Raw genomic sequence first — 14,615 nt, forward strand, 5'->3', positions numbered from 1 at the left:
GCTTTCAGATCCCACTTGCAGATATCCTTGTATTGCAGCTGTGGTCTCCCTCTGGAGTGCTTTCCCTGCATTAATTCTCCATACAGGAGATCTTTTGGAATCTGACTGTCAGCCATTCTCACGACATGCCCGAGCCAACGTAGACGTTGCTGTTTCAGTAATGTATACACGCTAACAATTCCAGCTTGATCTAGGACTACTCTATTTGGAACTTTGTCCTGCCAGGTGATACAAAAAATGTGTCGGAGACAACACATATGGAACCTGTTCAGCTTCCTCTCCTGCTGTGCACAAAGGATCCAGGACTCACTGCAGTACGGAAATGCACTCAGGACACAGGCTCTATAGACCTGGATCTCGGTATATGCTGTCAGCTTCTTGTTAAGCCGTACTCTCTTTGTGGGTCTAGAGAACATGGTAGCTGCTTTGCCAATGCATTTACCCAGCTCGACATCTAGACAGAATGTGATAGATCATTGAGCCAAGGTACATGAAATAATGAACAACCTCCAATTCTGGTGTAGAGATGGTAATAGAGGGAGGTGAGTCCACGCCCTGGCCCATGACTTATGTTTTCTTCAGGCTGATTGTTAATCCAAAATCTTGGCAGGCCTTACCAAAACGATTCATAAGTTGTTGGAGCTCTTCGGCAGAATGGGCAACAACAGCTGCATCATCGGCAAAGAGGAAGTCCTGCATGCATTTCAGCTGGACTCTGGTCTTTGCTCTCAATCTAGAGAGATTAAAGAGCTTTCCATCTGATCTAGTCCGGAGATAGACACCTTCTGCTGCAGTTCCAAAGGTGTGCTTTAGCATGACAGCAAAAAAGATCCCAAACAGGGATCACAAGCCTGGACTCCTCGCCTTACCTGCAAGCGTAACACGCCCACCCATGAGCTTGACACGCCCCTCCACAAGTATGACATGCCCACCTGCGAGTGTGACACACCCACCAGTGAGCGCGGGGCTGCCCCCACCCCTCAACTGGTCTGCGCACGGAGCCAACACCCCCCAACCAGTCCATGGTCTGAAAAAGGTTGGGGACCGCTGCTCTAGATTATAGCTCAGAGTAGTGCTGCACCCAGCATTCCATCTGCTGTACTCGGTCCTGGATGATCACACCTGTAGCAGACTTCAAAGGAGCAGATTTATTCTGTATTGCACCTAAAGCCTGCTTGATACCGTCATACATTCCCTTGATGTTACCTGTGTCCACTGCGATCTGTTTCTGAGAGCAGAGCTGAAGCCAATAACCATTGAAACATCTCCTGGCAGCCTGTTGGTCTTTGCTACAAGCAGCTTGAAGAACCTGCAAGTTGTACTGAGCTATTTAGGACTTTAAAGCACTTTAAATTGCTCCCCAAAATGAACTGCTCTACTATGGCAGTGTGGGCCATTCACAGGGAAAGAGGCATGGATTACTGTGCCATTTTGTTTCTACCTGGAGTCACTCTCCTAGCATTCTTTTTTTCAAGGGGCCTCATTCTTTCTCTCAAGTGAGCGTCTCCATCCTCATCTGTCTATCTTTGGCTCACTTCTCCCCTCCTTCCTGTTTCTTAACACTCAGAACTTGCCTACCATTTGGCCCTGCCCCAGGATGGCCACTACTCAACTTATCATTGAGCAGCCACCTGTGAGACTGTTAGAAATAAGAGATGACACTCCCTGTGGCCAGTGGTATTCTGAGAGCTATAGGCCAAAAAAAGAGTAACTTTCCCCACTCTGTACCTTAATGTGTGCACTGCACCAAAGAAATGTTTAACTCTGATCAACACTGTTCTGACAGTGCTGATCACCCACTGTGGGTGGTGGATGGAGGAAGAGAGGGCATAATGGTATCACCATTCGTCTTCTTTACCAGTAGCCAACCATCTGTTTGGTGTGGAATAAGGAATACAGCATTGCTTTGGTACATGTTGATTAGGCATATCTGATCACCATAATAGATTCCCAGTGTGATGTAGCAGATAGACTGATAGACTAGGACTCTGGAGAACAGAGTTTGCATCTCCGCTTACCCATGAAAACTCACTGGGGAAGTGGAACTGGTAAAACTACTCTTTAAATGTCTCACCTTAGCTCAAGGTAGTGGTATTATTCTCATCCTGCAAAGGGAGGTGCAACTGAAAGTGTGGTTTCCTCAGCGTAAAGTTATAAAGGAAATGAGAATTGAGTCAAGGGGTTCAGAATTAGAAACACAATTTCATAGGCACTACAGAGCATCCCTAGGATGCACTCTGGTCCTTCGATGCTCTCTCTAGTTATTTACCCTCTGGCAGGGGAGTATCCCGTGCTGGATGTTGCTCAATATGAATGTACCTGAATCGATCAGAGGGTTGGCCGTGTTGCGCAGCTTCCCTGTTCAGCCTGGGCCCACGGACCAGTCCCTGCAATTTTAGCACCTACCTGCGAGGATTGTTTCGAGACAGGGAAGACCCGCGCGTGAGGCTGCAAAAAGTGGGGCAAGGGGGGGGAGAGAGAGGAAACGTGCTGAGGACCTGGAGCGCTGCCGCTCCACGGAGTGGAAAATCTACCTGTATTTCTCCCGCCCCCCCTCACGGCAGCTGCTCGCACGGGCCGCCTCGAGAGTCCCGGCGCGAGGTTGTGAAACGTAGGGTGACGGCGGGGCTCTGTCAGGGAGGGGGCGCTCCCGGTCTTCCAGTCCGCTTTTGTGTGCCTCGGGGAAGCCTCTCTCTCTCTCTCTCTCTCTCTCTCTCTCTCTCTCTCTCTCTCTCTCTCTCTCTCTCTCTCTCTCTCTCTCTCTCGCTCTCGCTCTGTGTGTGTGTGTGTGTGTGTGTGTGTGTGTGTGTGTGTGTGTGTGTGTGTGTGTGTGTGTGTGTGTGAGAGAGAGAGAGAGAGAGAGAGAGAGAGAGAGAGAGAGAGAGAGAGAGAGAGGGATAATCCCCCTGTCCTTTGCTAGCCTCTAGCTGGGCACTTCCACCAGCGCTGAGAGAGATTTGCCTCCGTGCGGCGGGGCTGGGCTCCCGCTGCCTCCCCAAAAGGGAGGACCGCAGGCAGGCAGGGGACACACACACGCAGCCACCCACCCACCCAGGAGCGCCGTTCGTCTCCTCCGGGCCGTCAGCGGGGCGGGCCGGCAGAGGGCGGCGCGGCTCCTCGCCTGGGCGTGGAAGCCCCAGCACGTTGTTTCCCACGCAGCGCCACGACGCGGCGCGCGCTCCCTCGCGGACTCTCTCCCCCCCACACACACACCGCTTCTCCCCCTCCTTCCTCCCCTCCCCTCCCCTTCTCCTTCCCTGGCTCATCTGCCAGACAAGCATCTCTGCCCGGCGGCGGCGGCGGCGGCGGCGGCCGGGGCAGCGCAAGGGAGGCCGAGGATGGCGCCGGCAACTCGCGTGGTCTCGAGAGCGCCCAGCCTCGTGGCTCCGCTCCTGCTCGTCGTGGGGCTCCTCGTCGTGCTGAGCGTTTCCCGGGCGGCGCGCCCCCAAGACGAAGGGCGCCGGCAGAGACGGAGCAGCAGCCCGCGGGGAGAGGCGGGCCTGCGGGGGGATCGTGCCGCGGGAGCTCCGGAGGCGGCCTCCCTGCTCAGCACCTCCTTCGTCCTCAAAGGCGACGCGATTCACAACCAGGCGATGGTCCACTGGACGGGCGACAACAGCAGCGTAAGTGCTGGCCGGTGGGGGGGGCGCTCTTCTGCCCGGCCGTCTCACACACACACACACACCCCCGCCGCCTCCGGCTCGGCTCTGCTTCACGAGCCACGGGCTCTTTTAGTAGAGTTCGGTCCGAGTCGCGCCCTTGCCTGCCGGACCCGCGCTTGGTGCGGACTCCGTGTGTGTGTGTGTGTTTAAGAGCAGTCACGTGCCAGCTTTGGGCAGGGAAGAGGAAGATTCCCTGGTCCCACTCAGAGGGATGTCTTCCGATGGGTTCTGGGAATGCAGGAGTTAACTAGGGGTGTGGTGGGGTGTGGTGGTGGGGGAGCGATCGGCGGCTGTCTTGGAGGACCATCCCGAGCTGGGATGTCAAGAGGGCTGCCCGCGGGCGAGCGGACTCGACGCAGCAAAGGGGTAGAATCTTCAACGCTTCCCTCCGGCTCGAGTGTTCGGGTTCACAAATCTTGGGATGCCCGTTTTTGCTTTCTAAGTTGGCTGGGCATAAGTTGGCGTCTCGCGCGGGGCTCTCTGGAAACGGGCGCCTCATAATAGGTGGCAGGAAAAACAATGGGAGACCCCGCCCCCGTTGGAGACGGCCGTTCCGCCGCCTTTGATTTTTTTTTTTAAGCACTTAACCTGAGGAGGAGTTCTGTAGAATTCAAAAGCTTGCTGCATCCTGTTGTTTTGTTGGTCCTCATAAAGGTCTTGTCACCCTGTCGATTTTGGATTTTATTTTGTCCTTATGGATGGTCCTGAACGCTTCCGTTCTTGAGGATGCTCACAGCCCAGCCTTACCTGCCATAGCAAGCGATGTACTCCCTTCCCAAACCTCCGTGCAAAGGAGCTTGCTGGTATAAGGGTCCTTCAGAACGACAGTCAAGACACATCCGGAGGCCTCCCAGAGGGTTATAGGGACACTTTGCCTGGTGGGTCAAAGGTTGAATTGCTGCCACAACCCCTCCCTTGACATCTTTTTACCAGAGCCTCCTTCCTCATGGAGAGTTTTGCACTCGTTCAGAGATGTAGGACCACGCTGGGTGTCTTGTTCATTAGGCGCCTGCAGGTAAATGTGCATGGACAAGCACACACTTTTTTTTTTCTAGTGGAGTGTTGCCTGTGCAGTTCAGGTGACAGAGAGGTTTCTGATGCTTCCTGTATCTGTCTAGGACTTGTAGAGTGCAGTGGTGTGTCCTTTGGAGCAGCCTCTCCCCTAGGTACACAGTCATAATTCCTGGAACGGCTCGCCCTCTCCCACTAATGTCTCACATATTTCTCCTTGCCTGCTGCTTCCAACCACAGAAAAAGAGTGATTTGTACGAAGATCTCTGGGCAGAGAAGAAAGGACTTCTCTTCACCCCCTCTCTTGAATGTTCTCATACAAATGGCTCCCACTAATGACGGAGGCTCACTGATGTGTATTTGTGTGTGTTTAGATGTGTGTGCATGTTTCTGTGGCATCAAGGAAGGAGGAAGCTCAGACACCAAGGTGCCCACAAGGTATCTGGACCCTAAGTGGCACTTCAGGAGGGTCCTGCCCCAATGTGTAGGCCCTAGTGAATGTTTGCTTGGGAGAGTACATTGTTGAATATGGATCTCATCACCGTCTGGGTGAAAGTATTAATCATGTAAGAACTGAATTGTGTAATTCAGTTGAGAGAACAGATTAGAAAAATCCATCGTATTTTGGAAAAACAGCTAATTTCTGCCCCCCCCCAATTCTTTGGAGAAAAGGTAGGATAAAAGTGTGATAAGAAGTACCCACAACATTAATACAGGCATTGCAAATAACATGGCTACTACCACGTGGCTCTTACTAAATCCTACTATTTGTGTGATTCTGGATATTTCCTGTAGACTGTTGTAGGGGTGTTGCCAATAAATCTTGGTGTGTTTGTGTAAATGTACAAAAATATAGTGCTGGGACTGAGCAGAGAGGAAGCAGGTCCCTCCCAAAGTGTTCCCGTGCTTTCGTGAGGGGAGGGTGGGAGAATGATGATTTCTAAAGGGAGGCAGAATGCCTTTGCCATTCCAAAGAACAACACATTGATGGAAGATTTAGAATTAATGTTCCTTAATAATATGTTTCCATTCTCGTCTTGTTCCATTTTCTGACCATCTTTAAAGAACAGTGTCTTTCTTAAGGGAAGGTGCAACATAATTCAAAGCAGCAAGGGATCTACAATGTTCCATGCACTTGTGTAACAATGTGAGAGCAAAGCTGTTTTCCATCTTGAAATCCAGACAGGTCTCTCTAGTTATTTGGATATGTTATACAGTGGTGCTTCGCTAGATGGTTACCCCGCATGACTTTTTTTTGCTGTACGATGATTTTTTGTGATCGCTATAGCGATCGCAAAACGATGTTTATGTAGGAAAAAACTGCTTTATGATGACTGGTTCCCTGCTTCGGGAACCGGTTTTTTGCATTACGACGATCAAAACAGCTGATTGTCGGGTCTTCAAAATGGCCATCCGCTGTGTAAAATGGCTGCCCGCTGTGTTTTGGGACAGATTCCTCGCTATACAGGGAGCAGAAAATGGCCTCCCTATGGAGGATCTTCGCTGGACGCTGAGGTATTTCGCCCATTGGAACGCATTGAACAGTTTTCAATGCATTTCAATTGACTTTTTTTATTCCACTTCACGAGGATTTCGCTCTACAATTATCCTCGTCAAGCGAGGCACCACTGTATTTAGTGCAGTGATGGCGAACCTATGGCACGTGTGCCACAGCTGGTACACAAGAGCCCTCTCTGCAGGTACGCAAACCATAAGTTGCCAAATTGCTACCCCCTGGCAGCCAAACCTGAGCAACCTCAGTACTGGCGCCCCAACAGGAGGCAGGCCAGGTTCCAGAGCAGCTGGTGCTGGCAGGGGTTGGGCATAATTGGAGGTGGATCTGGAGAGGGGTCTGGAGGCACCTCCGTGCCTGGGACACCCTCTTCCACCGCCACTTCCACTTCTGCTGCCTGGTGGGTTTCTGCCCCCCTCCCCCCAGTTTGGGCACTCGGGCTCAAAAAGGTTAGCCATCACTGATTTAGTGTATTCTGCGGGATTTTTTATGCCGCTCTTTAAAAGGCAGATCTACTATAGCATTGCAATGGCTTCTTGACTCAAGTTTTACCGGGAGATCCACCTGTGCTTATCTGTAGGGAATTTCCCCATATTTCACAGTTGTGTTTTTGCGGTCTTCTCACACTACAGAAAGTCCACATTTTTAATAATGATGCAAGAGTAACACAGTTCCCAAAGGGAAAAAATGTTTTTGCTTGTTCTTCCATTAAAAAGAAAGAAACAAAGAATGGCTTTGATGTACCACACAAGTGAATCCATCGCTCAGCAGATATGCAGAATGTAACTTTTGTGACTGGCTCCATCTTTATCATTCATTCATTTATTTTATTTTTAGTCTGTTTTTGAGGTAGCACTTCACTCAAACACTTTTCCAACTATATTTCAACACACCCACCTGCAAATAGTGCTCAGTATGATAGCAATGGAGTCCTGTAATGCAGCATGCAAACTCTCATTTCTCCCTCCTGTCATTTCTATTTTAGCAACGTGATTAATGGAGGTGCCCAATAGATGTTAAAAATGATTTTTTTAAAAAATAAAGATAATATCTATATGACACAATAAAGTCCTCTTCAGCCACCGTATTAACCACTTGCTAAAACAGCATTGATGGGAAAGTTTCTTTCTCCATCATCTTCTTTGATGATACAGAGGGGGATAGTGGTACAGCATTTAGTTATTAGGGTGGTATATTGTTATTATGTTGATATAATATATATCAGTACTGTATGTTATTTTCAGGTGGCAATCTTTCATTATTTGCCAGATAAAGAAGAATGTCCCCATAAGTCCTTAAGAGCAGAAAGGGTTCTTATGGAGTGATATAGTCCTCAAGATACCCTGGACCCAAGCCATCCAGGGTTTTATAGGTAACAACCAGCACTTTGAATTGGGCTTGAGAACATACTGTCAGCCAGTGGAGTTGTTGTAATAGGGCAGTAATATGCTTCCTGTAGCCAGTGATAGTCAGCAGTTTGGCAGCAATATTTTGAACCAGCTGACATTTCTGAACACTCTTCAAAGACCGTCCCGCATGGAGCGTGTTGCAATAATTCAAATAAGAAGTAACTAAGGTGCGTGTCTCTCTAGCCAGATCTGATTTCTCAAAGGATGGGCCTGCTGTCTAGCTTAGTATAGAAAACACATGATTTGTTAGCATCTGGAACTATCTCTCTACAAGCACCCATGAATGTTAAAAAGTAATAGTGATATATCAAACAATGCTGTCTAAGTTTCTTCAGATATATAAGGAAAATACGAATGGAAAGGCTACGAAGAATACCATGGCCTGAGTGGTTGAAGATTTCACTGGGAAGGCCGCTGTGTTGATTCCCTAGTGTTGATGTCCTCACTGAGTGGGTCCCTATGCATGGTTGGCCTGTGTGGGAAGCGAAGCAGGTGCGGATGGTTTCCAGAGACTCAGGATATGTTTTCATAATAGCTTCTCATCTGCCTTTTGTTTGTTCCCCATTGTTGTCTGTCATTTATCCCTCCCTTGTTTCTTCACAGCTCAGGGTGGATTAATTTTAAGTAGCTAAGAAAGGTAATTTAATTGGTGATTGAAATTAATTTTCTATCTTATAAACCATGTAGTTCTTACCCAAGTGTACATAATTGTAGTTAAACATGCTTGACAATTAAAAACAAAGTAATTTGCAACTGAACACAGCCATTGTACTGAACAGAGCATCTTTGGTCATACAGGATTGTGTGTTTCTTTCAGTACTACAGAAATTGTCTGATTACACACTGCAGACACCGTTGACAGCTGTATCGGTGGTGCTCTCTGTGCACATGCATGTATAGCGAGGGTCATATTATGCAAGTGTTCGACATAGCTGAGTCCTAACGGGTGTGATAATGAATGCACAAAGGGGGATTACTAGCAGTCTGTAAGCAAAAAGGTACTCTTGAACCATTAAAATCAGAACACAATCCAGGCACCGAGTGCTTAACCATTGACTGGCCTGTCATTCTGTCTCTTGCCAGTCTGCTTTGTAAAGAGCATTTTTTTCATCAGGCTTTGATGCTGGTTGTCTGTCCAAGACAAAAGGAACTGAGACAGGGACTATGACTGGGAGAAATGCATGAGAGTCATGTTAGGGAACAGGCTTTGCGTTCCAAACGTTCCAGACCTGGCAGAAACTCCAGAGAGCTGTTGTCAATCAATGTGGACCAGTTTCCTATGAAGCTTTGAGAAGACTGAGGTTTCATCCACCTTCTTGTTAAATTGCAGCCCCTCTCCCTGGAGTTGCATGTAGACTAGAGCAGTTCAAGGTACTGTATAGGGCTAGTTTGTATTCTTGGGGCACACTCTGGGAAAGAAAATGGTGCATCTTTAATAATTATTACAAACACTTCACTCGAAAGTCTGAGTTTGTCTGAGTTTTTCTTTTTGTTTGTGTTCTGTATTGTTTTGGTTTTAGTTGAATTTATTTAGCATTTTTGTAACAATCCCCTTTGGTCCAGTCAATTTGTAAAACCCTTGGAAGAAATCTTTTAAAAATTATTTCAAGGAGCAAAAATCAAACCAGTCCTAAGCTAACAGCTTGTTCCTTACCTGCAGCTAATATATCACTTGTGTGTGTATGTTCAGATCCAGTGGGAAGCAAGAAGTGATGCTATTCATACAACACACACTCATACACACCCTGACAAATTAACCTCCTCACTACTGTTTTTTGCTTACTGATAGCAGATTGGATCCAGAATAATTAATGTTTTTGCTCCCATCCAGGTGAACAAGACATGTTAACTAAAGCCCCATTGAATTTGATCAGTTTAAAATATGACTGATTTATAGCAGATTCTCATATAGCTACTCAGAGGTAAGCCCCACTGCATTCAAAGAGGCTTATTCCTGGATAAGATTGTATAAGGTTGAAACCTTGGTCCAGAATAGAATCACTCCTAAATGCTTTAAAAAGGCCTGTGCAATCCACATTCCATATCCATGTATAGTACCTGGTCTGTTTTCATCCCACTTGTATGGGAAGCACATAAAAACAAACACTTAATTTATACAAATGTTATTAAATGTTGAAGGAAGAATCTACCTGTGATTTGATATAGATATTTATGCTCTACCATTGTTTCCAAAAAAAGCAGGGGGTGGAGGGAATCAGCTCCAGTGCTTGACTTCTAAGAAAATCTTTCATAATTTCATGCAACATCATTGTATGCAGAATGCAGTGTGGCCTTAGTACACATGTATTCCAGTCTATAAGACTTTTTATTTCCATTAAAATAAATCAGTGAATTTGAAGCTTACAAATAATAGAATGAAGTAGTGGGTAATGGGGCAAAAGTGGGGGGCTCTCTAAACACAGACCCAAACTGGAGCAGATCTACAGCTACAGAGTTTGCCATGATTATACAGCATATTGAATGCTTTAGCCCAATAATATTTGTTTTTTAAAAATATATATCCTTAGCATTTCTGTTTGTTCTCTGCCCTTGTAAAACCTAAGGAGCAAGTTGGGGCATTGGGTATAAATGGGAACTCTGGCACGGCAACTCCCCAACAGCGCAGAATGACTCTAGTGGCGAGGAGGACCCCTTCCTGATTCCTCCATGATGGCAATCTAAGGGTATTAGCACGGCTTTTTCCCAGGTACATCAATTTCACTGTGTATTCCATGTCCCAAATTTATTTCAACCAAATGTGCATTAGATAATAGATAGATAATCTCAGTGTTGCTTTTATATGGCTTCATAGCTTGTGGTATCTTGTTATGCATAATAACGCTTTGTTCTCCTGAAAATTTGAGCTCATAGGAAATTAGGGTTCAGCTGCCTTTGTTTGAACTTGAACTTTATGAATCATGTAGAGCTTTCAGACAAAAGCTTATGAAGCTGATATTGTATTTCTCAGGAACATTTTCTCTTTGGAATGATCACACTTGCTAGAGTGTTTTTTCTGTTATTTATTTAAAAGTCATATCACACTTTTCATTATAAAATAAATTCAAAGTTGCTTTGAAGAAGTAAGAAAGGAAAGGAAAGATGAGTATTCAGTAGATTTTTAAAATAAAGGAGTAGAAAAAGCCAGTTGGATTGGCTGGAGAGGAGCAAGATATAAAGAATGATGACATATAAATAATGATGGCAAGAAATAGCATGTAGAAGATAAGCTATTAAAAACTTGTTTGCTGTACTGTGGAGTAAGTGTGGCAGATAAAATAATTTGTCAGTACTAATGCTAACCTGTCAGTAGCCTATGGGAGCAGGATCTTCTGAGAATCTGAAACATACTTCACACTACTCCCCTGCTTCAGACTCAACAGTTGTTATTATATGCCTTCAAGTCACCTCTGACTTATGGTGGCGACTCTATGAATTAATAATTCCCAAATGTTCATGTCATTAACATCCTGCTCAGGTCTTGGAAACTGAAGGGCATGGTTTTTTAATCGAGTTACCCTGTCTCATGTTTGATTTTCCTCTTTTCCTATTGCCTTCTGCTTTTCCTATCATGATTGCCTTTTGAAAGTGAATCTTGTAAATGAGATGTGAATGGACAGTAGTTTAGTCATTTTAGCTTCCTATGATGGTTCTTCTGATGCTTCAGATGTGAAGTGATTCTGTTTAGGAGACTGTTACTTACATGTGAGGAAGAAAGTGTAAGTGGCTGGGAGAGGTTGAGCTCCATGCGATTAGTGGACTGGTACTCTCTCTGCCCATTAGTCTCTGTATTTGACCAAACTCTGGGAGGCAGTGGAAGACAGGAGGGCCTGGCGTGCTCTGGTCCATGGGGTCACAAAGAGTCTGACACGACTAAACAACTAAACAGCAAAAGTCTCTCTGCCCATTAGTCTCTGCACAAGGTGTATCTCAAAAAAAGTACCAGTTCCCTAATTCTTTTCAGTTCCCACAGAGCTTAGTTCCTCACAGCCACTTACATTTTCTTCCTCACATGCAGGTAATGGCTACTAGAACCGTGATTCTCCACCTGTGTTTACTTGAAAACTCTTGTGAGGACTTAGATTTCTTTGCTAAAGCCCACAGAATTTTGGCTGTGGGAATTTCTGCTGAATTCTGGGGGGCTGAAGTCTAAGAAATGGACAAGTTCCATTCCTAGTTTTGTTTTCATATTACACTATTTCTGATTGGCATATTGATGTCTTTTGCTATTTTACTACCTTTGCTACTTTAAGTTCATTTCATTTCCTTCTGGGAGTATGAAGGGTTTTTACTTTTTATTTTGTGTGTGTGTGTGTGTGTATGTGTGTGTGTGTTGCTGCAAGTTCTAGATCATAACTATGGACATATTTAGATAAGAGTTTTCATTAATGAAGTTTGTAAGTTTTCCCTTCCTCTCCTGCCTGAAGAGAAGAGTTGGATTCAACTTCCAAAAGAAAGAGCTGGTGTCTCACTGGGTGGTAGAACTACTGCAATGAGGGGTGCATAGTGGGGAACACCAATGATCTTCGCTTTTGCATCTTGTAAATTTAGGCTCAGATTCAGGAGGAAAACTGCCCAGAGTAATGGCAGTGCCACTAGATGGAACAGTATAGAAAACAAACAAACAGCTGTCCTGGATTTCGAAGTGCCCTTTAGTGCACAGGAAGAACTTAAGCTACTTCTTTATAATAATTAGTCAGCACCCCCTTTGTGATGTGTTTTCTGAAACTTCAGGATGTTAAGATTTTCTTGGTTTATTTAGTGCTGTAGTCTCCTGTGTTTTAGCTGGCGAGTCCAGCCTATTAGCATGAAATAAATAATTTTCTATTTAGAAGACTTGTCCCTGTCCCAAAGAAAAAGGAAAAAAACATAAATCAGAACAATAGAACCTCTGTCATCCAGAAGCTTAGAAGAGATCCATCTGTCCTACCAATTATATCCCAAAGCATCCCTCTCTCATGTTTTTAGAATATACTCTTCCCCAAAACGCATCCCAACAACAAAAAAAAAACAACACCAACCAGTAAACCCTCTAATCTCTAATCTGGCTACCCCAAGGCTAGGGAGTTATGTTTCAAACTCTCTTGGCAGGGTGCAGGCAGGCAGGCAGGCAGGGGCAGCTGCAGGGATTCTTGGTCACCCTGCGGTTTTTGTCCGTCCTGGCAACTGGAAGCCCTGGGGATGCTAAACTGGCCTGGGGACTAGTGACTAGAACCCAGCCCCCTGAAAATGGGCAGCCATGAAGGGCGAATGACATTGGCATCCTTGAAAGACGGTCATACAGAGAATGTCCTGCACTCTCGATTATCCCAGAGTGCAGGACACAAAACAATGAGCTCAAGTTACAGGAAGCCACATTTCAGTTGAACATCATGAAAAACCTCCTTTTAGAGCAGTACAACAGTGGAACCAATTTTCAGGAGGTGGTGAGCATTCCAACATTGGAGAAATTCAAGAGAAAATTAGACAACCATCTGTCAGATCTCCTTTGATATGGATTCCTGCAGTGAGCAAGGGGTTGGACCCGATGGCCTTATAGGCCCCTTCCAACTCCAATATACTCTGATTTTAATATGGCACCTTATGTATCTTCGTAGATCTTTACTAGAATGTCCAGTAGACTCCCTTTGAATAAGACCTGGTTCAGAACTCTTCTTCTAGTAAAAAAGCTCTTCCCAATCCTGTTTGATGTTTGTGTAAGAGGCCCATTATCCAAGCTGGAACTTCCATCTCATCCACTAAGGAGTGGACACCCCTTATGTATATATTAAGATTTTTAGTTTCAGAAATTGAAGGCAGAATTTTAAGTCCTAGGTATGGTGGGCAAAGTAATTGGAATAAACAGCTTTCAAGTCTGCATTAGCTGTCTCTGTGAGCCCTGATAGCTTTTCAGAAATTTCTCTTACCTTAATCGCTTATTGGTGCCGTCATATTATGATTCATTGCTCTTAACTGTTCCAATGTGTCTTTAATTGAACATGAGCCATTTGGAGATAGTCGTGCAATTTTCTTGTCCTAGTTGGAAATCTCTGCCTGTTCTATTAACCCACATTTTAGAAAACAACTTTTTGGAAATAAATTGTTGTTCCAGTGGATTTTCTTTGCTTCCACCTGAATCCTGAATCCATGTTTTGCTTGTTCACATTTGAATCAAATGACACTCACTTGTAATCTTTAAAAAAAGGTAATTGGGTGGATTCCACTGGTTGCTCAGAGAAAAGCCTCCATCTTCAATTGTGACATCAGCAGCTCCCCATTATTGCTATTTCTTCCATTATTTTCACTCCTGTTTCATCTGAATCTATTCCAGCTTTCCATGTTATAAATTCTGTATATATATTGGACAGATAGGGGAGATAAAATCACTCTTCTTTGACACCTTGGCTAGTTGGAAACAATTCTGTTTCTCTGTATTCTGCGTTTACTGTAGCCTCCTGCCCCACTTCTTCTAAAATGATATATAGCTTTTCACTATCCACACAAAAACACTAGTGTATTCTATAAAGCATACATTTTCTTCTGAGGTTCTTGAATACTCCCGAATAGCAACATATATCCACGTATGGTAGAAGTCTTTGTTAATTTTATGTGTTAGTTTATTTTATTTATATGCCACCTTTCTCCCCATAGGGGACCCAAGTCAGCCTTGTAAAACCTTGAGAGTATCACTTTGCTTTCATGGGAAATTAGTGCAATGGTCCTGTAGTTACTGCAGTCTTTGATCTCTCTCTCTCTATCTCTGGCATTGAGTGTATATTGAATGTTTCCAGTCTGTGGGCCACTGTTTGACATATTTATTGGTATAGTTCTTCTGGTTTGTGGTCACTTGAATTGGGTAATGCAAATATCTTGTTGATGCTGCCTTTAATTTTTTCAAGAATTGCCAAACGCACGTTAGCAATCATGGAGCATATCTTTCTAGGAGCTTTGCAATTGTACCAGCAGTTACACAAGCCATCAGTTGCCTCTTTAAGAGCAACAGGGCTTATATATACACAAGAGGTAGTGGGATAAAAACAGCTG

General features: G+C 45.1%; 1 protein-coding gene across 3 annotated transcripts in view; it reads left to right on the top strand.

The window, feature by feature from the left end:
• Positions 1 to 2,943: 2,943 nt before the first annotated feature.
• The window catches only part of SORCS2 (sortilin related VPS10 domain containing receptor 2), a 172,409-nt gene continuing 160,737 nt past the window's right edge, over positions 2,944 to 14,615 (top strand). The window contains exon 1 of one of the 3 annotated variants that reach the window (XM_078392552.1): positions 2,944 to 3,623. In XM_078392552.1, coding sequence (XP_078248678.1) covers positions 3,339 to 3,623 — 285 coding nt within the window. In that variant the 5' untranslated portion in view covers positions 2,944 to 3,338. The remainder of the gene's footprint in view (positions 3,624 to 14,615) is intronic. The other 2 variants (XM_020790539.3, XM_020790538.3) reach the window with 2 other exon arrangements.

The sequence above is a fragment of the Pogona vitticeps genome, chromosome 4 (assembly GCF_051106095.1).
Source record: "Pogona vitticeps strain Pit_001003342236 chromosome 4, PviZW2.1, whole genome shotgun sequence".
Taxonomy (NCBI): domain Eukaryota; kingdom Metazoa; phylum Chordata; class Lepidosauria; order Squamata; family Agamidae; genus Pogona; species Pogona vitticeps.